General features: G+C 44.3%; 1 protein-coding gene and 1 long non-coding RNA gene across 3 annotated transcripts in view; both read right to left on the bottom strand.

Moving 5' to 3' along the window:
- Nucleotides 1–17019, bottom strand: part of LOC126985091 (afadin-like) — a 135833-nt gene extending 118814 nt beyond the window's left edge. The window contains exons 1-9 of one of the 2 annotated variants that reach the window (XM_050839539.1): nucleotides 16877–17019; nucleotides 8993–9087; nucleotides 4212–4238; nucleotides 3131–3304; nucleotides 2572–2674; nucleotides 1781–1926; nucleotides 1422–1521; nucleotides 839–993; nucleotides 242–374 (exon numbers count right to left, since the gene is read on the bottom strand). In XM_050839539.1, coding sequence (XP_050695496.1) covers nucleotides 242–374; nucleotides 839–993; nucleotides 1422–1521; nucleotides 1781–1926; nucleotides 2572–2674; nucleotides 3131–3304; nucleotides 4212–4238; nucleotides 8993–9018 — 864 coding nt within the window. In that variant the 5' untranslated portion in view covers nucleotides 9019–9087; nucleotides 16877–17019. The remainder of the gene's footprint in view (nucleotides 1–241; nucleotides 375–838; nucleotides 994–1421; nucleotides 1522–1780; nucleotides 1927–2571; nucleotides 2675–3130; nucleotides 3305–4211; nucleotides 4239–8992; nucleotides 9088–16876) is intronic. The other variant, XM_050839540.1, reaches the window with a different exon arrangement.
- Nucleotides 6285–8973, bottom strand: LOC126985097 (uncharacterized). The gene is made up of 3 exons (XR_007738294.1): nucleotides 8485–8973; nucleotides 7449–8313; nucleotides 6285–7399 (listed from the first exon to the last, which is right to left on the bottom strand). It is a non-coding gene; the product is annotated as an uncharacterized LOC126985097 (long non-coding RNA).
- Nucleotides 17020–23284: the final 6265 nt, after the last annotated feature.

The raw sequence follows: 23284 nt of genomic DNA, 5'->3' as shown, positions 1-23284 counted from the left end.
AAAAAAAATAATAATACAAGTACAGTGAGACTGTTTTGTTTCTAAATATTTCATAAATAAATCTTCTTGAGTGAAGAGGACCACATTAAAAATAAAGTTTATATGTGTGTGCACTTTATCGTGTCATCCTCAGTAATTTGTTAAAATGTAAATTCTATCAAACCAAATCACATCAAAGCCTCATCCCTGACAAGCCCTTTAATTATTCAAAGAGGATTCTTCATTGTGTCTTGTTGCTTACCTTCTGTGAGTGCAGCAGCATGGCTGCCTGGGACAGCCTGGCCAGGTGGCAGTCAGCAGCCAGCTCCAGGCCCTGCTTCTCGGCCCACAGCTCAATGCGAGCCAGGCGCCGCTTCAGCCTCACGCCCCACACCCTACACACACACACACACCACTGTCAGTACCTCCCTGGTGGGCTGATTAGGCTTTATATATACTCAGATATGTGAAACACAAAAAACACAGATCAACACAACTGGAGGATCATCAGTCAGTTGGACCTTATCTATTGAAATTATCTATCTCTGTTTGACTTCTAAAGCTCAGTAGCCAGTGCTGCCAGATTGACGTACTCAGCCAATTATATTTCCCGACTTCCAACCCCCAAACTGTCTTCTGGGCTCCATTAACAAAACTAATTTATAGTTACTGTTAAAAGAGTTAGATCCTGATGTTTCTTGGCAATAGTTAGGCGTCAGAAACAGGTAAATACTATGCTCTGAGTACGACAATCTGGCAACAGTGTCAGTAGTCAACCTTCCATGGGACCAAGTTACAACAAAGACCTCTCTCTCCTCTCAGCCCAGCACACCACCACATGCACCTTCCCAGGACTCACCGGGTGCAGTAGTTGGGGAGGGAGTCGGCCACGATGCGGTTGAAGACCCACATGTTGATGAAGTGGAAGAGCTGCGAGAAGAGCTGGATGGTGAGCGCTGCGTTGACGCGGCACCGGCGCAGCAGAGCCATGGTGTTGGTGAGGATGGACAGCACCTGCGAGGGAGGAGAGGAGTGAAGGGTGAGTGAAGGAGTGAGGGCAGAGATAGGTGTATAAGTATTCATTGTCATTCCACTCTTTCCTCACTTTGGTATTCTAGCTCAAGGCCTCAGTGATAAATTAGTAAAGTAGCAAAGTTCAGTCTCTCACCAAGTAAAAACATGAGGTACCAGCTGCACTCAGGTAATAGCCAACCTCTGTAGTACTGAACTCCTTAAAGGATTAAAGTGTTCCACCGAGAAATAAGTTCCCCTAGACAAGCAGTAACCACAAAATAGTTAACTCCAAAAGCTTAGCCCAACAAAATGTAATAATTTGACTTCTCAAAGAGTGTTACAGTGCCACCTAACACAGGAGGAGGAAAACCTGTCTGTGGGGCTGAAGTGAATGAAAGCATCCATGGCAGACAGAGGGAAGTACTTACATGTGCTGTTGATCCTTCCTCCTCATTTATGTCATCCCTGTCCTCGAGGAACATGGGCAGTGATGTGGAGAGCTCTGCCTGCATACAGTCTACCAGGCTCCTGCACAACACATACACACACATCAACAAGACATCAATGCAGGAACACGGCTCAGATAGACACCTTACTCTGGGAGGGTCACATCCTTCTTGAGGCAGAATGTTTGGTAAAAACAGGGATGATACAAACACACTTATGAACAGATATACAGTAACGGAAAGATAAATGAAGGCAGAGAGGAGACAAAAATTAATACAGACAAAGCTCCATTGGGCAGCAGGAGGGCCAGGCTGCTGCAGTGAATCCACACACTCATTACCTGAAGGCCACCTGCACCGCCTCCGCCAGGATGTCCTGCGCGTCGCTAGAGTAGCCGCACACGTGTCGGTCCTGCTTGAGGAAGTGCAGCAGCTCCGAGGCGTTGGCCATCCAGAAGGCCAGGGACGTCGGGTCACCATGGCGGGACTGGAACAAGGAAAACTTTCAGCATTTGGAGAAATGTATAAAATGCTGTGAGACACATTTAACCCAGTAGCAACGGGGATCATGTTTCTTAATGGTCCCTCTAAGCGAGAAAAATGAGAAAGAATCATCCCTCACACAAATCATTTCATAATATATATCAAAGCATTTGTGATCAGATTATGTATCATCTATTTTGGGGGTTTTATATCATGGCACAAATTTGGCCCGTCGCTGCTACACGGTAAAGTCACAGATTTGGCCCGTCACTGCTACACGGTAAAGTCACAAATTTGGCCCGTCGCTGCTACACGGTAAAGTCACAAATTTGGCCCGTCACTGCTACACGGTAAAGTCACAGATTTGGCCCGTCACTGCTACACGGTAAAGCCACAGATTTGGCCCGTCACTGCTACACGGTAAAGCCACAGATTTGGCCCGTCACTGCTACTGGGTTAAAGCTACATCAAATATAAAAATAAATGGAATATCAGATACAGGGGATTACCTTTCTATATGTCACTATAAGATAAACAAAATGATAAATAAGAGCCACAATTTGTTAGTAGTGAGGGAGTTTTCTCAGCCAACAGATAACAAACAGCATGTATTGGAAGGAGTCTCCCATACACGCTTCCCAGTACTCACATGGATCACATTTTGCACCATCGCGGCGACCTTGGTGAGCATCTCGGTGAGGCGGTGAGCTCGTTCAGTGGGGCTCAGGTCCGGCCGGTAGTGTGTCGAGGCCCTGGAGGGGGGGGGGACAGGCATGAGAGCTGTACAGAACCATTGCTATGAGGCTTGATGTAAGGAAGGCAGTCACCACATCTTCCCTACACCACTGAGATTGTTATTCACCACTTACAAACTTCTTCCTGATGTCACTTTTACTGAACAATGCACAAACTACTTACCTAGAACTTACAAATTGTGTAAATACTCCTACTAACTAGTATAAGCAGCTACAAATTGCTTACAAACTGCTACAAACTGCTTACAATCTGCTAGAACCTGCTTATCTGAACCCCTCACAAACACATTCCTGCTATGCCTTTCCTCAACCCTTCATAAACTGCTTGCTACCTGCTTACTAACTCCTGACAAACTGCTTACACAAACTCTTACAAACTGCTATTCACTATACTTACAAACTACCACAAACTCCTATCCACACCCTCACAAGCTCCCTCCCGCAGTGACCTACCTGAACCTGGCGGCCATGTAGAGGGTGTAGGTGGGCGCCAGCTTGAACTGTATGTCCGTGGGGTCCAGGTCGGTGGTGATGGCGTGCAGGAAGGCGTCCTCGCTCTCCTCACGGAACTCCAAGACGGCAGGGAGTATGGGGTCCCTCGCCGGGGGGTAGCGCTCATAGTTACCTCTGTGGGGTGGGGAAGGATGGGGAACGGGGGGAAGAGAAGAGGGAGGGAAGGGTATGGAAGAGTGAGGGAAAGGGGAAGAGAGGTTTGGGTAGGAGGAGCAGGGATATGGAAGGGTATGAGAGGGAAGGGTTGCGGCAGGTTAGGTAAAGAAAATGGGAGGGAGAGGAAGGTACAAGAGACACAGTAGTAGAAGGAAAGAAGAATGAAAAAGGCAATGATTTAAAAGGAAGAAATAAAGGGAAGGAAAGAAGAATAAATGTAGGGGCAAGAGAGGGAAGGAAAGGAGATAAAAAAAAGGGATAAAAGTAAGATTTAATACTTCCTTGAAAACCCAGATGCTTTTGTATTTTAAGAGCATCAGGGAATTGTGTGTGTGTGTGTGTGTGTGTGTGTGTGTGTGTGTGTGTGTGTGTGTGTGTGTGTGTTGCTGGGAAAGAGTTAAAGTTGTAATGAGTTAACTGATTGATGTGATCCAAAATGATGTTATTTATACATATATTCACAAGGGCAGTAAAGGTAATGGGTTAGAGGTGTTAAGTTGTGATGTTGGTGTATTACGCAGGTATATGTACACACTTCCACACACATACATATAGACACACACACACACACACACACACACACGTAAGATTATTTCAACTTAACACTAAAAAGTCAAATGGATTGTTATTATTATTACTGTACAAGAATAAGGTCATTAATAATTCATCATGACAATCACTGGTTACATTGATTAACAGGACAGACAAGGTTATCATTACCATTATTATTATTATTATTATTATTATTATTATTAACTGAACAAACAGAATAGACTGGGAGTTAACAATTATATTTCACAGGACAGTCAAAGCAAACACTGCCTGAAGAGAGAGAGAGAGAGAGAGAGAGAGAGAGGTAACTCACATGGGGAGCCGTCGGGCGGTCCGAGAGCTGCATGAGGGTTAGAACAAACAAAGGTCATGCAACACCAGTATCCTCATGCTCCTCGCTGCATGGCCTGACACATGACAGACTCAGGAGGGGCTAAAGAGGGCTAACAGGGAGGGGCTGCAAGGGTACTTAGAGACTCCTTATAGACACCCGCGCTTCCTAGTGACTGAGGGAGGGAGCTATGAGGTGCTGGCACTGAGGGAGTAGCACTTTACTACTCACGGAAGACTTGGCAATGGGGTGAAGCTATATTTGTAAGGTCCTTGAGATGGAACTCAATAAGAGCTTCCTCCTCCCTGCATCTCAGGTGTGATAGCCAAAACCTCACGATTGTCAAGGAAACTCATGAATTCACTGGGTAATTTTAGTCTAACTGGGTAATTAAAGTCTAACTCAAACATCAATTCATCAGTGTGAATTGGAAAGCATGTAATTTTTCAATAAATGTACTTAAACCATTGCTCATCAATGTAGTGGACAGGCTCTTGAGCAAAATCAAATCAATGAAATACAAGGGGTACTGATAGCTCCTTTAGGAAAATATATTATTTGGCCAGCAAAAGTGCCACCACCAGTGACTAGTTGGCTTTACAACCAGACCACCGCTGGGCCTGTGCTAACACAAGACTATGATGGACCCTACACATGTGGCCGGGCAGCTCCTCACCAGCCCTCCAGAGACACAGAGTGGGAGAGGGAGGAAGGCAAGGAGAGCATGAGAATGGATGCCAGGAGTGAGAGGTGAGAGGCAAGAGTCCCAGAGTGTCCCTCACACCGCCTCCAGTCCTTACCTCCCCTCAAAACTCTGTTCACTCTTGCTGAGCCGCTCCTGGGCCGAGGACTTAGAGGCTCGTGACCCAGCCTGTGACCCCGCCTGTGACCCGGCATGTGACCCGGCATGCGACACGCTGTCCCCCCCAGACTCCTGCTTGTCCCCAGGAGGCCCCGTGGAAGCCTTCTCCTGCCCTGACCTGTCAACCCCAAGATGCTACATGCCACGTGCCTCACCCAGCATGCCAGCCCATCACAGTCTGGTGCACACAAACACACGGACACACACACACAGGAACACACATAGACACATAGTATACATGGACGGCACACTGGCAGGCAGGCACATGCTACATATAAATAAGGACAGGGACAGGTGGGCTTGGTGACCTCATGTGCTGTGATCATCATTATCATTATTATTATTATTATTATTATTATTACTATTATTATTACTATCATGGAAAGAGATGGTGGACAGTGAGTATATGTGTGTATGTGTGTGTAGGGGGGCATGGTGGGGGTCGTAACAGCCATATAAATTAAATTGGTGAGGTAGTGAATATATTAATTAACGTGTCAACACTAATTAATAAGCTTTTTGATCAGTGAGATATTTCAGATAGGCTGCGCACTAACGGTAATTATCATGTCACCTGAGAGAGAGAGAGAGAGAGAGAGAGAGAGAGAGAGAGAGAGAGAGAGAGAAACTAGAAATAAGTTAAATAAATATAAGTGTACAAGGTAAAGAGGCACCAAAGAGTGAGAACAGTATTTACACCATCTGAGTGAGTGAGTGAGTGAGTGAGTGAGTGATTAAGTGTCCGGGTTAGAGCACCAATAGGTTCATGGATACTGTACATGACTTGAAGCCTCAGAATACATACAACAGAGAAGAAGAGAATGCTGAGAAAGTGTGAGGCAATGCAAGGTCCATAAGGTGAGACGTAACTAATATTATCATTCTTTTTTGTACTTGGCATGGTCTGAAATTATGTCAAAGATTGAGGAATACTTTTGTGGGGGAGGGTGTTGGACAGAGTGGTGTGTGAGGTGTGTTGTGGGGCAGGACCATCACCTACAGGGACTTAGGAGGGGGCTAACTGACAGGTTTTGGGAGGGTGCTAGCTACAGGGCCTGGGAGGGGCAAGATATAGGGGACTGAGTGGGGCCAAGCTACAGGGCTTTGGGAGGAGACTAGCTACAGGTTCTTGAGATTGAGTTAGCTATAAGGCCTTGGGAGGGGGCTAGCTACAGGTTCTTGAGATTGAGTTAGCTATAAGGCCTTGAGAGGGGACTAGCTACAGGTTCTTGAGAGGGAGTTAGCTATAAGGCCTTGGGAGGGGGCTAGATACAGGGTCTTAGAGGAGTGGTAGCCAGGGTCACAGAATAGGAGGGTGTGGCCATTTTCCTCACAGACAGAGTGTTGTTACCAAAAGAGCTGCATGAACTTCAAATCTCTAGGTACTTCTTCAAGACCCTGATGATACCTACAGTACACAAAAACACTATTGCATCACCATCACTTTGAATTTTGCACAGCTATTTCGGGAACAACAAGCCGCCAGTGATGAAGGTGGGTAGACTCTCCTATTCTTTCACTCTGGTGCTGGCTATAAGGGCTTGGGAGGGGGCTATCTATAAGCTCATGGGAGGGCATTACTAAATATGTACAGAATCACTCTTAATCAATATAAAAGAACAATAAAAATAGGAGCAAGGATTAACTGATGAGTCGTCTTAAGTCTTAAAACAATAATATACAAGGGTGAAGGTCAAGTAACGTGACTACAAACAAAACAGAGGTGACCCAAGATGACCCCTCGAAGACTTCATGCCAGCAGGACCCGGTCAGTGCACAGTGCTGCCCCTTCCCTCCTCCAGCCTCCTCTACCTAACCACACACCCACCATCCCTTGACTCTCCCCTCCCTTTGTTTATGGTGAATAGCGAATGAACTGCATGCCATCAGAGCCTGTTCAAGATGCTGTTCTTTCCCTAGTCAAGTGTTTCCAATCTAACCATGCTTTCCCTTCCCTCCTCCAGCCTCCTCTACCTAACCACACACCCACCATCCCTTGACTCTCCCCTCCCTTTGTTTATGGTGAATAGTGAATGAACTGCATGCCATCAGAGCCTGTTCAAGATGCTGTCCTTTCCCTCGTCAAGTGTTTCCGATCTAACCATGCTTTCCCTTCCCTCCTCCAGCCTCCTCTACCTAACCACACACCCACCATCCCTTGACTCTTCCCTCCCTTTGTTTATGGTGAATAGTGAATGAACTGCATGCCATCAGAGCCTGTTCAAGATGCTGTCCTTTCCCTCGTCAAGTGTTTCCGATCTAACCATGCTTTCCCTTCCCTCCTCCAGCCTCCTCAAGTCTTCCCTACCTAACCATGCTTTCCCTTCCCTCCTCCAGCCTCCTCAAGTCTTCCATACCTAACCATGCTTTCCCTTCCCTCTTCTTCCTCCTCCTTAAGTCTTCCCTACCTATCCACACACCCATCATCTCGACGCATCTCCCTTTGTTTTGATGCAAAGTGAATAAAATGCATGCCATTGTGAACCCATTGCAAGATGCTGTCCCTTCCTCAAGTCACAGAGCCTAAAAACACCACTTGGTAGCCATAAAGTGGGTCTCATTTCTCTCCCCTCTTGTAATTTATATAAAAAAAGTTATTGTACTCCACAGAGGTGACTTCTGCTGGTTCTCCTCTCCTATTGTTGTCATGAAAACTAACAACCTATATTATTGAGTGTTCCTTCTCCTCCTCCTCCTACTCCTCCTCCTCCTCCAACCAACCTGACCCTGTACACACTGGCTCCCTAATGGTCCTCGGCAGTGTGTGAAGTATTCCTGTCGTGGGTTTTTCTCAGAGTATCAGTAATCAATAATGCCTTCAGCTCACTTTCCCTATCTTATCTCTCCACTATTTCCCTTGATAGTGCACTAGAATTAGACTTACATATGAGAGCTTGTCTGTGATATTATTTTCCTCGTTTCACTCCTCTCATTGTGTTATCGTCTTTACGTAAACTTACAGCAAAAGGCTAATTCATTTTCTGTATCATATCTCTTCTTTATACCTTTTCATTCTCAAGCAAGTCTTTCAGAATGGACTGTATTCCTTAACCTCACTACTTTCTCCTTTTCACTTATATTGTGGAGTTTCATATCTGTCTATATTTACTCAGAGGACTCTTTGTGATTTAAGGCAGAATTTGATGCCCTATCTTAATACTTGTCTATGTACTGTTCTTATTGCAGGCATATCCCTTCAAACTATTCAATCACACTAATCATCTGCTCACTTTTCCTACTGTCTGTTTATCCTTCAAACTATTCAAGCACACTAATCACCTGTTCACTTTTCCTACTGTCTGTTTATCCTTCAAACTATTCAAGCACACTAATCACCTGTTCACTTTTCCTACTGTCTGTTTATCCTTCAAACTATTCAAGCACACTAATCACCTGTTCACTTTTCCTATTGTATGTTTATCCTTCAAACTATTCAATCACACTAATCATCTGCTCACTGTTCCTATTGTATGTTTATCTTTCAAACTATTCAATCACACTAATCATCTGCTCACTTTTCCTACTGTCTGTTTATCCCTTCAAACTATTCTGTGAGGACTATTTCTGGTATCTTTTACTGGCCAAGTCACCAGCCAAAGGTAGTTTCTGATCATTCACTGTGAAAAATCAGCCGAGGAACTCACAACACACGGTGAAAGCAACACTACACAAAACTCCCTGCACTCACACTGACCAGCAAACTAAAAATCTATACACTGGTAAATAAATAAATAAAACAAAGCACTCAGGCTATCCGGCAAGGGAGAGGAGGAAGGGCAGGGCACTATAAAGACTAGCAGTACACCCAAGACTACACCTGTGGTTCCCCCGTTGTCCCTACCCCCCCAGCACCTCACCCCCCCCGGCAAGGCGAGGTGTGGCGCCCCGGCCGGCTTCTCACCTGTCGATGAGGTGGTGCTGCCTCATGCGGTCATCCTGCTGCGGGTCGAGGAAGCGGAAGTTGTAGATCCGTCCGAACCTCACGATGCACCCATGCTGAGGAGGGAGTCAGGGTGAGTATATCTTTTTTTTTTTTATATATACAAGAATGCTCAAGAAAAAAAAAAAAAGAACCGCCCCAAAAAAAGAACATTGTTAAGGCATATACACAAAACTAAATTGATCTTCCGGTAAGTTATAAGCTTTTTTTTTTTTTTTTTACATTAAAGAAAAAAAGCTCGAGGGGAAAAAAAGAAAGAAAAGAAAAATAAACAAAAAAGTCGGCAGTCAAAAAATATAACACAAAACCAAAAAAATCTTCCAGTAAGTTTTAAGCAATTATTTATGTACAAGAAAGAAGACAGCTCATGGGCAAAAAAAAAAAAAAAAAAAAAAAAAGAAACAAAAGAATAAAAAGGAAAAAAAAGTCTTGTAAGCGGTTATGGAGTCACCGTCACAAGGAGGAGTTAGGTGTTTCTCAGGATGATTGCTGACATTAACTTCGTGATGAATATGCATGAAGCTAAACGTTCCTTCTAGCAGGTAATATGTACGCAATCATCTTTGTATCACTTAACCCGGTAGCAGCGAGGATCATGTTTCTTAATGGTCCCTCTAAGCGAGAAAAATGAGAAAAAATCACCCCTCACACAAACCATTTCATAATATATATCAAAGCATTTGTGATCAGATTATGTATCATCTATTTTGGGGGGTTTAAATCATGGCACAAATTTGGCCCGTCGCTGCTACATGGTAAAGCCACAAATTTGGCCTGTCGCTGCTACATGGTAAAGCCACAAATTTGGCCCGTCGCTGCTACATGGTAAAGCCACAAATTTGGCCTGTCGCTGCTACATGGTAAAGCCACAAATTTGGCCCGTCGCTGCTACATGGTAAAGCCACAAATTTGGCCCGTCGCTGCTACATGGTAAAGCCACAAATTTGGCCCGTCGCTGCTACACGGTAAAGCCACAAATTTGGCCCGTCGCTGCTACACGGTAAAGCCACAAATTTGGCCCGTCGCTGCTACCGGGTTAACAATACAAGCTGTCAGGTCTAAGGTATTCAAATGTCTCTCCATCTAAAATTGACCTCACTTTTGGCCACTCTTTACTACTCTCTTTTATAGGAGCAACGATTAGGGGGCTGTGTTTTTTTTTTTTTTTTTTTTTTTCCCTGAGATGACTCCTTTACTATAAAAAAAAATCAACTCCGCATATAATTATACATAGATAAGCAAGAACATTAATAAATCTGGCGACTATTTTCCTTAGACTTTTCAAGGAATTCTTATCCATTTTTTATTTTATTACAAAGCTCTAGGGAAAGATAATATATAATAACTCTCTCTCTCTCTCTCTCTCTCTCTCTCTCTCTCTCTCTCTCTCTCTCTCTCTCTCTCTCTCTCACACACACACACACACACACACACAAACAACCCTCCAACCCCCTTACACAACCTCCCTCCCCCCAACCCCCCCAAACAATATGAAACCTATTACACCGGGTCTCCGTTTCCTCTACATGGCCCGGGCTGCAATTAGACCCTTACGCAAGCTGAGACAAACACCATTATCTTATCGGCGGGGGGCGCGGGGCGATGACTCTGCACCCGCGGGAAAACTAGATTGCTAATCAGGACGAGGAGCTCAGGAGGGGCGGGGGAGGGAAGGAACTCGAGCATCCCCCCCCCCTTCCTTCCCTCCCCACGCCCCCTCCCCTTCCACCTGCCCCCGAGTCATTAGGTTGAGTCCACAGTTTTTGATGGTGGGTAATGAGGCGGAGATGAGCACCGAGGCCATGCGCAGGTAGAGTGTATGCCCCCAACTTTTACTTCCCTTCTTATTTTCTGCCTTTCCGTATCTCCTTCCCTCCCTTTCCCTTACTTTCTTCTCTCCGTTGGTTCTGTCTCATCGTCTCTCATTCCGTCCCTCAACTTTAGGCGGGGTTCCCACTATTCCGTTTTGACGTCCATCATTTATTGACAAACATATGGACAGCATTAACCACAACGACCTCTTGTGTATGTTATTTTGTAGCTAAGTACTTCTATTTAATATTTTCATGATATGTAGAATATTCAACATCACCGGACTGGCACCACCACCCCTACCCCGGACCCAAAAGTTAACTTGAGTTCATCTCTGGACGGGCTCCGCGCAGGGCCCGGACTCCGTTGATGACGTCACTGACGGTCGACGGATCCGTGAAAACGGAATAGTGGGAACCCCGCCTAACTAGGAAGGGAAATGGGAGGTGGATCTGTTCCTTGCCTCATTACGAGTCTTAGGCACCTATTTTCAGATGCTCTCCACTCTCACACAGCACCTATTTCCCAAGGCCACGAAGGAGAGTAGTCGGGTTCTCACGGTCCAGATGCCTTGTCAAACTATCACTGCAGGCTTATAAAACTACCCATGGAGATACTAACACAACAACCTCTACGAAAGCCTTAACGAATGTGTGTGTGAGCCCTGAAATGTTTGAGGATATGGGCCTCGTATCCTTCCGTACCCGTCCTTTCCCTTCACACGTGGGCAGAGGACGGGAAGTGTGAGCTGGTCTGTGAGCGAAAAATTACCTTCCTCCTCTATTCCCTCCCTTTTTTCTTCCCCCCTTTCAACTTTCCATTGCCTCTCTTTTCCTCTCAGTGTTCTCTGCATCCTCCATGCCTTCCTCCGTCTATCTCTTTCCTTCTCTTCTTACCTTCCTCGTCTATTCCCTCCCTTTTTTCTTCCTCCCTTTCAACTTTCCATTGCCTCTTTCCTCTCAGTGTTCTCTGCATCCTCCATACCTTCCTCCGTCTATCTCTTTCTCGTGTTCTTAATCTTTCCATCCCTTTCCTTTCTAGTCCTACACCTCCTCCACTCCCTCTTTTTATCCCTAACATTTCTACCTTTGCCTTCGTTTTTTCCTCTCAAAGCTCTCTCTCACACCCACACAGCTGCCTCACACACACCCTCTCATTTCCTCTTTACAGTATAGATGACAGAAAAGCCGAGATTCCTACAGGCCTTTGATAATACATACTGATTAGTTTTTTTATTATGCAGGAAAGGAGGCAGACGAAGAGCAAATAAGTTAGGAAACAAAAATGCCCGCACGTTTTACTGACTGGCACGACTCATCCATAGAGCATAAAGTAGCTAAAGTGGGTGGTGCCGGAGTGCCAGAACGAGGTCAGTTGTTATTCCCAAGGCTGCAAGACAATATTAATAACGCATAGAAGGTAATCCGGGACAGTGATGACAGGGCGGAATGTTGTTGTTTATGCTCGAGGCTGAAGGGTCAAGAGCACCAGTCCTACCCCCCCCCACCCACCCACCCACCCACACACACACACACACACACACACACACACACACACACACACACGCACGCACGAGTCTCTGGGTTGTGTGCAGTGAAACAGATGGTGGGGATAATATGCAGAAACTGAACACGTATACAAACCATTTGGGGCGGAAATACAGAGAAGAAATGAAGGAGGGAGGGAAAGATGGAAGGAAGGAAGGGGGGGAAGAAAGAGAAAGAAAGAAGAAAGGAAGGATAGAATGTAGGATGGATTGAAGGAGGAAGGGAAAGATGGAATGAAAGAAGGAAGGAAGGAGGGGAAGAAAGATAACGAAAGAAAAAAGATAGGAAGGAAAGATGGTAGGATGGATTGAAGGGGGGAGGGAAAGATGGAAGGAAGGAAGGAAGAAAAAGAAAGAAAAAAGAAAGGAAGGAGAGAAGGTAGGATGGATTGAAGGAAGGACGTGTGGAAAGACGAAGTGGAGGGAGAAGGAAAAAAAGAAAGGAAGGGAAGAAAGAAAAGGAGTCAACGGATGGGACGAAGGAAGGAATGACGACAGAAAAGCGGATAGGGGAGAACGAAGGAAGAAAGGAAAGATGGAGTTGAAGGATGGAAGAAAAGGAAATGAAGGATGAAAGGAGGGAGAGAAGAAATGGTGGGGGGGAAAGAAGGATGGAGAGGAAGAAACGAACACACACACACACACACACACACACACACACACACACACACACACACCAAAAAATAAATAAAATAGTAATAATAATAAATAAATAAATAAAAATCGAGTCTGCAAGAGGGTAGTTGGCCTACACACAAGGCAGGTCCAGTAAACCAAACACCCCGAACTGTACCTTCCAAATCCACGAACTAATCTAACTTTGTCCGAGACCTTTAATTAAACAGAAAGCTCTCGACCTTCTCTAACGTATTGGCACTCACCACATGACTGCCAAACTTGTTCCACTCATGCGCACCAAGCAATCCTTTTCTATGTGGAATCTGAATCTATCTATCTACCTCTTATCCTGCTCTTTTTGTTCCCGATCCTTGTTGACACCACCCTAATTAAAGCCCTTCATCCGTTTACAAGTTTCAATCAAGTCTCCTCGCACCCTTCGCCTCTCTGCATAATGACACTTTAGGAGGAAGGGAGAGAGACTAGATGAGGAGGGTAGGACGTGAGGGAAATGGAAGGGAAAGGCGAAGGAGAGACAAAGAGGTGGAAAATAAAGAGGAAATGAAGGAAGGGAAAAGGGAATCATTTGAAACATTTTATTATACTTGCAGAGGGACGGAGGAGGGACGGAAGGAGGGATAGAGAGGAAGAAAATATGAAGAAAGCATAGGAAAAGGAAAGAAGGGTACGAGAGATGGAGAGGCAGAAGGGAAGTAAGAGATAGGGAATGGAAGAAAGGAGAAATGGAGAACCAGAAAAAGGAAAGGAAGAAAAGGAAAAGGAAAAAACAAAGAGAGTCAGATACAGAAACTACGAGGGAAAGGAAGTGCAGGAGAAGGAAGGGAGGAAGGAAAGAAGAGATGGAAAGGTGGAAAATAAGAAAAAAAGAAAGTAAGAGAGAAGAAAATGATGGCAAGAAAGACAGAGAGAGAAAATGAGAGGGAAAAGGAGGGGAAGTAGAGGAGGTAGAAAATAAGAAAGGAAGGAAAAGAAAGGGACAGAAGGAAAGGCGGAGGTAGAAAATAAGAAAGGAAGGAAAAGAAAGGGACAGAAGGAAAGGCGGAGGTAGAAAATAAGAAAGGAAGGAAAAGAAAGGGACAGAAGGAAAGGGAAGAAATAGAAAGAAAGGAAAAGAGAACAGGAAAAAGACAGAGGAGGATGAGAAAGGAAGGAAAAGAAAGGAACAAGAAAAAGAAAGGGACAGAAAATAGAAAGGAAGAGGAGAAAAATAAAGGAGGAAAGGAAAAAGAAAGGAACAAAGGGAAAAGGGACAGAAGGAGAAAGGGAGAAGAAAGAGGAGGCAGAAAATAATAGGGAAAATAAGTATGGAAGAAGGAAGAAAGGGAGGGAGAGAGGGGAGAGGCACGCACCTCCTAGATATGTATCAGGGTCCTCAGCGCCTTATAACACGTCGTATACATGAATAGCAAGCGCCTATAAACGGGTCACCTCACACCAGGTCACCCGACGGCCGACACGCACCGTTAATTAACACCTGTGAGGAACTAACAAACAGGCCGATCTCAAGTTGTTGTTTTTCTTTTTACAACAAAGGAGACAGCTCAAGGGCACAAACAAAGGAAACAATAAAAAAAAAGCCCGCTACTCGCTGCTCCTACAAAAAAGAATCAAAAGAGGTGGCCGAAAGAGAGGTCAATTTCGGGAGGAGAGAAGGAAGGTGAGGAAGTGACGCAGGAAGGTGGGCAGAGGGCGAGAAACAAAAGCTTCCTATTATCAAACTTAGGGACCTTAGTACACCTGTTTAATAAGGCACTCGCAGAAGTTTCATGACCGTAGCAAAATAGGGCGACCCACTCTTTTCTTTTTCCCCTTTATCCTCCTCACAATTTTCCTAATCAATCCTTCCCATCCCATATCATTCCCTTTTCCATTCCTCCGATTTCCTTGATTTCTTCCCCCTTTTCCCTCTGTTTTTCTCTCGTTTCCCACTTCACTTCTCTATTCTCCATTCCTTTCGGTCTCCTCTCCATCCCACTCTCCTTTCTTCCATTCTCTAACTCATTCCCGGCGAGAAACAAAAGGTATATATCATTAACCTCTTCGAGACCTTACTTAATACACCCATTCTCTCTCGTAGAAGTTGTAGAGGTTTCCATGGGTGGTTTCATGACCCTAGCGGTAGTTTGGGAAGGGTTTTATGCCATGAACGGGACAGACACTCATGGCATCCCAACGTATCCTCTCTGCAGCCTTGGAAAATTATAGTCGCAACGGGAGGCCGAAATGTTTGATGATACGAGTCAAAGGTTTCTGAAATATGAGGATGATGGGTGAAAAGCTATCCTCTTCCTCTTCATTTATCTCTTGTTCTCCTCCATTTCTCCCTCCTTTTCCCTCTTTCTCTATTCCTCCCTCCTTTTCCCTCTGCCTCCATTCCTCCCTCCTTTCCCCTCTATATCTCCATTCCTCCCTCAATCTCATTTTTTTTACTTCTTCCTATCACATTCGTCTCCAGTCTCTCTTTCCTCTTCCCTCCGTTTGTCCTTACTTTCCCTCCATTCCTCCCTCCTTTCCCCTCTTTCTCCATTCCTCCCTCATTCATTTTTTTCTTACTTCTTCCTATCACATTCTTCTCCAGTCCCTCCTTCCCATTCCCTCCGTTTGTCCTCAGTTTCCCTCCATTCCTTCCTCTTTTTCCCTCTTTCTCCATTCCTCCCTCCTTTTCCCTCTATATCTCCATTCCTCCCTCAATCTCATTTTTTTTACTTCTTCCTATCACATTCGTCTCCAGTCTCTCTTTCCTCTTCCCTCCGTTTGTCCTTACTTTCCCCCTCCGTTCCTCCCTCCTTTCCCCTCTTTCTCCATTCCTCGATCCTTCATTCCTCCATTCCCTTTCCTTCTTACTCCCCTAACCTTCCTACCACATTTTCCTCCACTCCTTCCATTTCTCCATCCCTCCCTCCTTCCCTTCCATTCATCCTCCTTTCCATCAGGTCTGCCTTCCTTCCTTTCCCCTCCACTCCTCTCTCTACCAACACACACACAAAATAAAGTAAATTCACAAGTCATCAACAACACGGTAAATTCTGCTTTCATCGTAGTTTCTGAAGAGGGTTTTTAGCAGACTAATTGGATCGAAACTTTTGGCCTTCAGCCGCATTCTTTGTTGCTCTGAGCTACTTAAATAGAAGAGGAAGAGGAAGAAGGAAAAGAAGTTGAAGACTATAAATAAAAAAAAATAGCTTATACTCGTGGTCACCTACAGAGGAGTTCCAATAATAAATAGACGCTCTGAAATATATAAAAGAAAAGGAAGAAGATAAAGAAGTGGAAGAATATATAAAAAAAAAAATCATACGCGGACCGGACGAAGGGCGTGATGAGACGAAGGCGGAAGAGGAAGACGAGGACGAAAAAAAAATATATATATTCGCCTTCAGGTCACAGCTTTGACAGATTATCGTACTCAGTCACTGCCTTTATCGTTTTTTTTTTTTTACACATAACTATTGCAAAAAGAGACATCAATAATTAACACTTTTGATGGTAACTTTAATTGAATGTCGTATCTTGTGTGAGTGCGACAGTTTGGGGGCTTAAACAGATAAATGCAATGTCCTGAGTTCGATAGTCTGGTAATGTTGCTTCAGGATAGTGGCGTCGTAGAGAAAAGAGAGGACCATTAATAAAGCAATAATAATAAAACGGAGAACAAGACAAAGAAGATCAAGGGAAAACACACACACACACACACACACACACACACACACTAAAAAAAAAACAAAGAAAAAACATGATAATCGTTTGTGTGTTCAACTAAGGAAGGTCTCGCAAATTAAAGACAGGATGAAGAATGGCAAACACGAAGGAGTAAGAGAAAAAAAAAAGAAAATGCCTCTCGTATTTACCTGCAGGATGGTTGTCTCGTAAATGCGCTGCCCGTTGACGAAGGTGTCGGCGTCGCGGGAGCAGGGCGTGACGGTGACGATGCCTTCCGTGTGGGCGATGACGCAGTGCCGCGGCTGGATGGACGGGCCGAACAGCTGCAGGGACTGGCCGCCTGTGTGTGTGCTGCGATCCGTGCCAACCTCCGTCACGTTGAGGTGGAGCTGGTGCTGTCTGCCTGTGCCGCCCAGCTCTGTGCCGTCTGTCGAGGAGGAAAAAGGGAAGTTAGACTGAGTGTGTGGGGGACATGTTGCGCTGGTGATATGGGTAATGGTATGAGGCAAAGATTAAAGAGAAAGAAATAAAAACAAAGAAAGATAGTAAAACAATGAGTCGAGGAGGAAAAAGGGAAGTTAGACTGGGTGTGTGGGGGACATGGTGCACTGGTGATATGGGTAATGGTATGAGGCAGAGATTAAAGAGAAAGAAATAAAGAGCAAAAGAAAGAAAGTAAAACAATGAGTCGAGGAGGAAAAAGGGAGGTTAGACTGAGTGTGTGGGGACATGTTGCGCTGATGGTATGGGTAATGGTATGAGGCAAAGATTAAAGAGAAAGAAATAAAGAGCAAAAGAAAGAAAGTAAAACAATGAGTCGAGGAGGAAAAAGGGAAGTTAGACTGGGTGTGTGGGGGACATGTTGCGCTGGTGATATGGGTAATGGTATGAGGCAAAGATTAAAGAGAAAGAAATAAAGAGCAAAAGAAAGTAAGTAAAACAATGAGTCGAGGAGGAAAAAGGGAGGTTAGACTGAGTGTGTGGGGGACATGTTGCACTGGTGATATGGGTAATGGTATGAGGCAAAGATTAAAGAGAAAGAAATAAAGAGCAAAAGAAAGTAAGTAAAACAATGAGTCGAGGAGGAAAAAGGGAAGTTAGACTGGGTGTGTGGAGGACATGTTGCACTGGTGGTATGGGTAATGGTATGAGGCAAAGATTAAAGAGAAAGAAATAAAACCAAAAAGAAAATAAGTAAAACAATGAGTCGAGGAGGAAAAAGGAGTTAGACTGAGTGTGGGGACATGGTGCGCTGGTGATATGGGTAATGGTATGAGGCAAAGATTAAAGAGAAAGAAATAAAGAGCAAAAGAAAGAAAGTAAAACAATGAGTCGAGGAGGAAAAAGGGAGGTTAGACTGAGTGTGTGGGGACATTTTTCGCAGGTGGTATGGGTAATGGTATGAGGCAAAGATTAAAGAAAGAAATAAAGAACAAAGAAAAGAAAAGTAAAACAATGAGTCGAGGAGGAAAAAGGGAAGTTAGACTGGGTGTGTGGGGGACATGTTGCACTGGTGGTATGGGTAATGGTATGAGGCAAAGATTAAAGAGAAAGAAATAAAGAGCAAAAGAAAGTAAAACAATGAGTCGAGGAGGAAAAAAGGAGGTTAGACTGAGTGAGTGTATGGGGGACATGTTGCACTGGTGGTATGGGTAATGGTATGAGGCAACGATTAAAGAGAAAAATAAAGAGCAAAAGAAAGAAAGTAAAACAATGAGTCGAGGAGGAAAAAGGGAGGTTAGACTGAGTGTGTGGGGACATGTTGCGCTGATGGTATGGGTAATGGTATGAGGCAAAGATTAAAGAGAAAGAAATAAAGAGCAAAAGAAAGAAAGTAAAACAATGAGTCGAGGAGGAAAAAGGGAAGTTAGACTGGGTGTGTGGAGGACATGGTGCACTGGTGATATGGGTAATGGTATGAGGCAAAGATTAAAGAGAAAGAAATAAAGAGCAAAAGAAAGTAAGTAAAACAATGAGTCGAGGAGGAAAAAGGGAGGTTAGACTGGGTGTGTGGAGGACATGTTGCGCTGGTGATATGGGTAATGGTATGAGGCAAAGATTAAAGAGAAAGAAATAAAGAGCAAAAGAAAGAAAGTAAAACAATGAGTCGAGGAGGAAAAAGGGAGGTTAGACTGAGTGTGTGGGGGACATGGTGCGCTGGTGATATGGGTAATGGTGTGAAGCAAAGATTAAAGAGAAAGAGGGAAAAGAGAAAGAAATAAAGAGCAAAAGAAAAAGAAAAGTAAAACAATAGGTGGGGAGGGGTGGTATTTGTGGTAGTAGTAGTAGTAGTAGTAGTAGTAGTAGTAGTAGTAGTAGTAGTAGTAGTAGTAGTAGTAGTAGAAGTAGTAGTAGTTGTGACTGTTCTTGTAATGAAATAAATAACAATACTAAAAATAATAATAATAATCACACAACACGAAGTCTGTGATGCATAAATGAAGATAAAAATAGATAGACTTATAGATATAGTCTGATAGATAAAGATTGATAGATAGATAAATAAAAGGAGAGTGAATGAGACAATTTTGCAACTCTCTCTACCTGTCAGCATCGATTCTTTCACTGAAGGAACCAGCGACTGACAAGTTTTAGCTAATCCTCCTCTACCCCTTCAATCCTCCCTCTACCCCTTCAATCCCTCCCCTCTACCCCCTTCAATCCCTCCCCTCTACCCCCTTCAATCCCTCCCCTCTACCCCCTTCAATCCCTCCCCTCTACCCCCTTCAATCCCTCCCCTCTACCTCCTTCAATCCCTCCCCTCTACCCCCTTCAATCCCTCCCCTCTACCCCCTTCAATCCCTCCCTCTGCCTTCAATCCTCCCTCCCCCTTCAATCCTCCCTCTACCTCCTTCAATCCTCCCCTCTACCCCCTTCAATCCCTCCCCTCTACCTCTACAATCCCTCCCTGCCCTCTTCAATCCCTCCTCTGCCCTTCAATCCCTCCCTCTACTCCTTCAATCCCTCCCATCTACCCCCTTCAATCCCTCCCCTCTACTCCCTTCAATCCCTCCTCTGCCTTCAGTCCTCCCATCTGCCCCCTTCAGTCCTCCTCTACCCCTTCAATCTCCCCTCTACCCCTTCAATCCTCCCCTCTGCCTTCAATCCCCTCTACCCCTTCAGTCCCTCCCCTCTACCTTCAATCCCTTCCCCTCCATTCCATCGTCCATCTCTTTCCATGCCATTCCATTCTTTCCTTCTTCCCCTCCATCCCAATCAAACTTTCCCACCCAGTCCTTCCCACCTCCCCTCGATCCTTCTTCCCTCATTTCATTCCCTTTTCCATTCATCCAATTTCCTTGATTATTTTCCCCCCTGTCCCTCTGTTTTCCCCTCTTTTCCCCTTTTGATTTCTCTTTTCTTTATTCTTTTCGGATTTATCTCATTCCTCTCTCCTTCATTCTCTTCCTCATTTAGCTCTCCTCCTCCTCTTCTTCTTCAACCTTAGCCACACCGACATCACCATTCAATCACCACCATAAGGCCATTACCACTGCTACCACCAATCTCTTTCGTCACCATTATCACCACCACCACCACCAAGACCTGCAATCTAATAACAGAAAAATTTATCTGCTTTTAAGTAACTCATTTTTCTCACACGCTCCTCCTCTCTCTCTCCCTTTCATAATTTACAACGAGAAATAGATACATAGATAGATAGAGATAGATAGAGATGAGAGTAAAGAAAAGGAAACAAAATAAGAAAAGAGAATAATAGAGGAAAGGAAATGAAGGGTAAATACAAATGAGAAAGAAAGAGAAAGGAAATTAGGAACGAAAGAGAATAAGAAAGAAAGGAAAAGAAAAATAAACAATCAAAATACAAAGAGAGAAAGAAAAGATAGAGAGGAAGAAACAAAAAGCAAAAAAAAAAGGATAGCAAATACAACAGAAAATAAAAATAACAAAAAAGATGAGAGAGAGTGTGCAGGTACAATCAAAGGAACTTCAGGTTGGCTATTGAAAGGTTTGCACGGATTGTAGCGCTCAATAAGAAGGAGGAGGAGGAGGAGGAGGAGGAGGAGAAAAAAGAAATATAACAAAAACAAAATAAGAAAAAATACAGGTAAAGCAGTACAGAAATGAAGAAGAGGAGGAGGAGGAAGAGGAGGAGGAAAAAAAATAAATGGTTCTGTAATCCATTTGGAATTTATAGTAAAGGTGGATGAATGGAGGATTAAGAGAGAGAGAGAGAGAGAGGAGGAATATAAAACTTGGAGAAGGAACGAAAGACGGAATAAAGAAAGAGGAAGGAAAGACGCAATAAATGAATAAGGGAAAGAATAAAGAAGAAAAATGGACGAGGGAAATCAGAAAAAAAGGGAAGAAAGAAATAAGAAAGGAAAACAAAAGAAGAAAAACGGAAAAAGAAAAATGTGCAGAGGAAATGAAGGAAGAAGAGGAAAGGAAGTGAAGGAAACAGGTATACCGCAAGAGAGAGAGAGCATGGACGTGAGAGAAAGAATATGAGACAGGAGGGGAGCCAGAGATTGAGCGATATTGAGTGAGAGGGAGAAAAGGAGAAAGGAAGAGAGGCAAAGGGAGAGGAAAGGGAGAAAACAGAAGAGAGGAATAAGGAGAAAAAGAAGTATAAGGTGAGGTATGGCGAATGGAAGAGAGAGAGAATTTATGGAGGAAAGATATGGGAGAAATATTTCCTCCGACGAATTCCTCTTGAAAACTTGTATCAAAGAGGCACATATTTGCTCTCTCTCTCTCTCTCTCTCTCTCTCTCTCTCTCTCTCTCTCTCTCTCTCTCTCTCTCTCTCTCTCTCTCTCTCTCTCTCTCTCATCTCTTCTTGCTTTCTTACCCTTTCCTCTTCTCCTTTTCTTCCCTCTAAATTTAATCTCTTTTCTTCCTCTTCCCTCTTCATCTCACCTCCCTTGTCCCCTTCTTTTCCTTCCCTTCTCTCTTCTTTAATATATCTTTCCTTCCTTCTTCTCTTTGTCTCTCCTTCTTTCCTTCCCTGATTTCCATGTTTCACCTTTCTTTCCTCTCCCTTCACCTTCCTTCCCTCTTTCCCTCCCTCCTTCGTTCCATTCCTCCCTCCTTCCCTCCTTCCCTCCCTACCTCCCTCCTTCGTTCCTTACCTCCTTCCCTCTTTCCCTCCCTACTTCGTTCATACCTCCTTCCTCCTACCTCCTCCTTCGTTCCTTACCTCCTTCCTCCCTGTTCCTTACCTCCTTCCCTCCCTACCTCCCTCCTTCGTTCCTTACCTCCTTCCCTCCCTGCCTCCCTCCTTCGTTCCTTCCCTCCTTCCCTCTTTCCCTCCCTCCTTCGTTCCTTCCCTCCCTACCTCCTTCCCTCCCTTCACTTCACAGAGCTAAGAGAGGTCTGGGTAATGAAGGATGCTCTCTCTCTCTCTCTCTCTCTCTCTCTCTCTCTCTCTCTCTCTCTCTCTCTCTCTCTCGGACGTCAAAGGTTGCAAGAGAGACAAGAAGTTAATTAATCATTTGAAAACTTTGGAGAGAGATAGAGAGATGAGTAGGTCGTGGGATGCATAAGTAAAGTAGGGATGTAAATAATATAGATGGAGGAGAGAGAAAAAAGGGAAGGGAGGAAGGAGAGAGATAAAGGGAGAGAAGAAAACTGAAACTAGGAAGAGAAAAAGGAGAGGAAGAAAAAGGAAAGGGAAGAAAGGGTACATGGAAAAAGTGAGGAGAAAAAAAAGAAAGGTTGAAAGATAGATGGAACACGAGTAATGGGAAGGAGAGAAATCTTACCTCTGAGTTATGGACAGGTAGCAAGAGGTTGAGAGAGAGAGATGCTGATGTGGAGCGACTGAAGTTGATGAAATAGCTACTTGTGAGGATGATCCAGGAGGAGGAGGAGGAGGAGGAGGAGGAAGAGGAGGAGGAAGAAATGGAGGAGGATATGAAGGAGGAGGAGGAGGAGGAGGAAGAGCAAACGGAGGTAGTGATAGAGGAGAGATACCATTAGAGTTGGTGGAAGCAGTGACAGAAGATTAGGTCAAGGTTGAAGAGGAGGAGGAGGAGGAGGAGGAGGAGGAGAAGTAGCAGGGGAGTGGAACGTTATACACTGAACTAATCACATATCAGCTATCGACCTCCTCACTGTCCTCTTCCTCCTCCTCCTCCTCCTCCTCTTCCACCTGACTTGTCATTCCACTTTCTGTCTTTCCCTCCATTTATGTTCTATTATTCTTTTTTCTTCCTTTCTTCTCTTCTTCCTCCTCCTCCTCCTCCTCCTCTGCACCTCCTCCTAATTCCTTTTCTCTACCTTCTGTCATCTCTTTATTTTTCATTTTCCTCCTCGTCCTCCTCCTCTTCAATCCATCCAACCTCACCCTTTATCCTCCTCCTCCTCCTCCTCCTCCTCCTCCTCCTCCTCATTATACTCTGCTTCATTATATACAAAAGCGTCGTAACTTCCCAAAACAAATTATTAATGACTTGCGACATATATATATAATAATAATAATAATAATAATAATAATAATAATAATAATAATAATAATAATAACACCACTTATGATAAGTGCTTCTATTTTTGTCTCTTTTACATAATCAAACTGGATATGACCATTATGATTATTGGTGTGCGTGGGAGGAGGAGGAGTTGGTGGAAGAGA

The sequence above is a fragment of the Eriocheir sinensis genome, chromosome 58 (genome assembly GCF_024679095.1).
Source record: "Eriocheir sinensis breed Jianghai 21 chromosome 58, ASM2467909v1, whole genome shotgun sequence".
Classification (NCBI taxonomy): Eukaryota; Metazoa; Arthropoda; class Malacostraca; order Decapoda; family Varunidae; genus Eriocheir; species Eriocheir sinensis.
The sequence above is the reverse complement of the archived record's forward strand: the minus strand, read 5'-3'. Positions and strand labels throughout refer to the sequence as shown.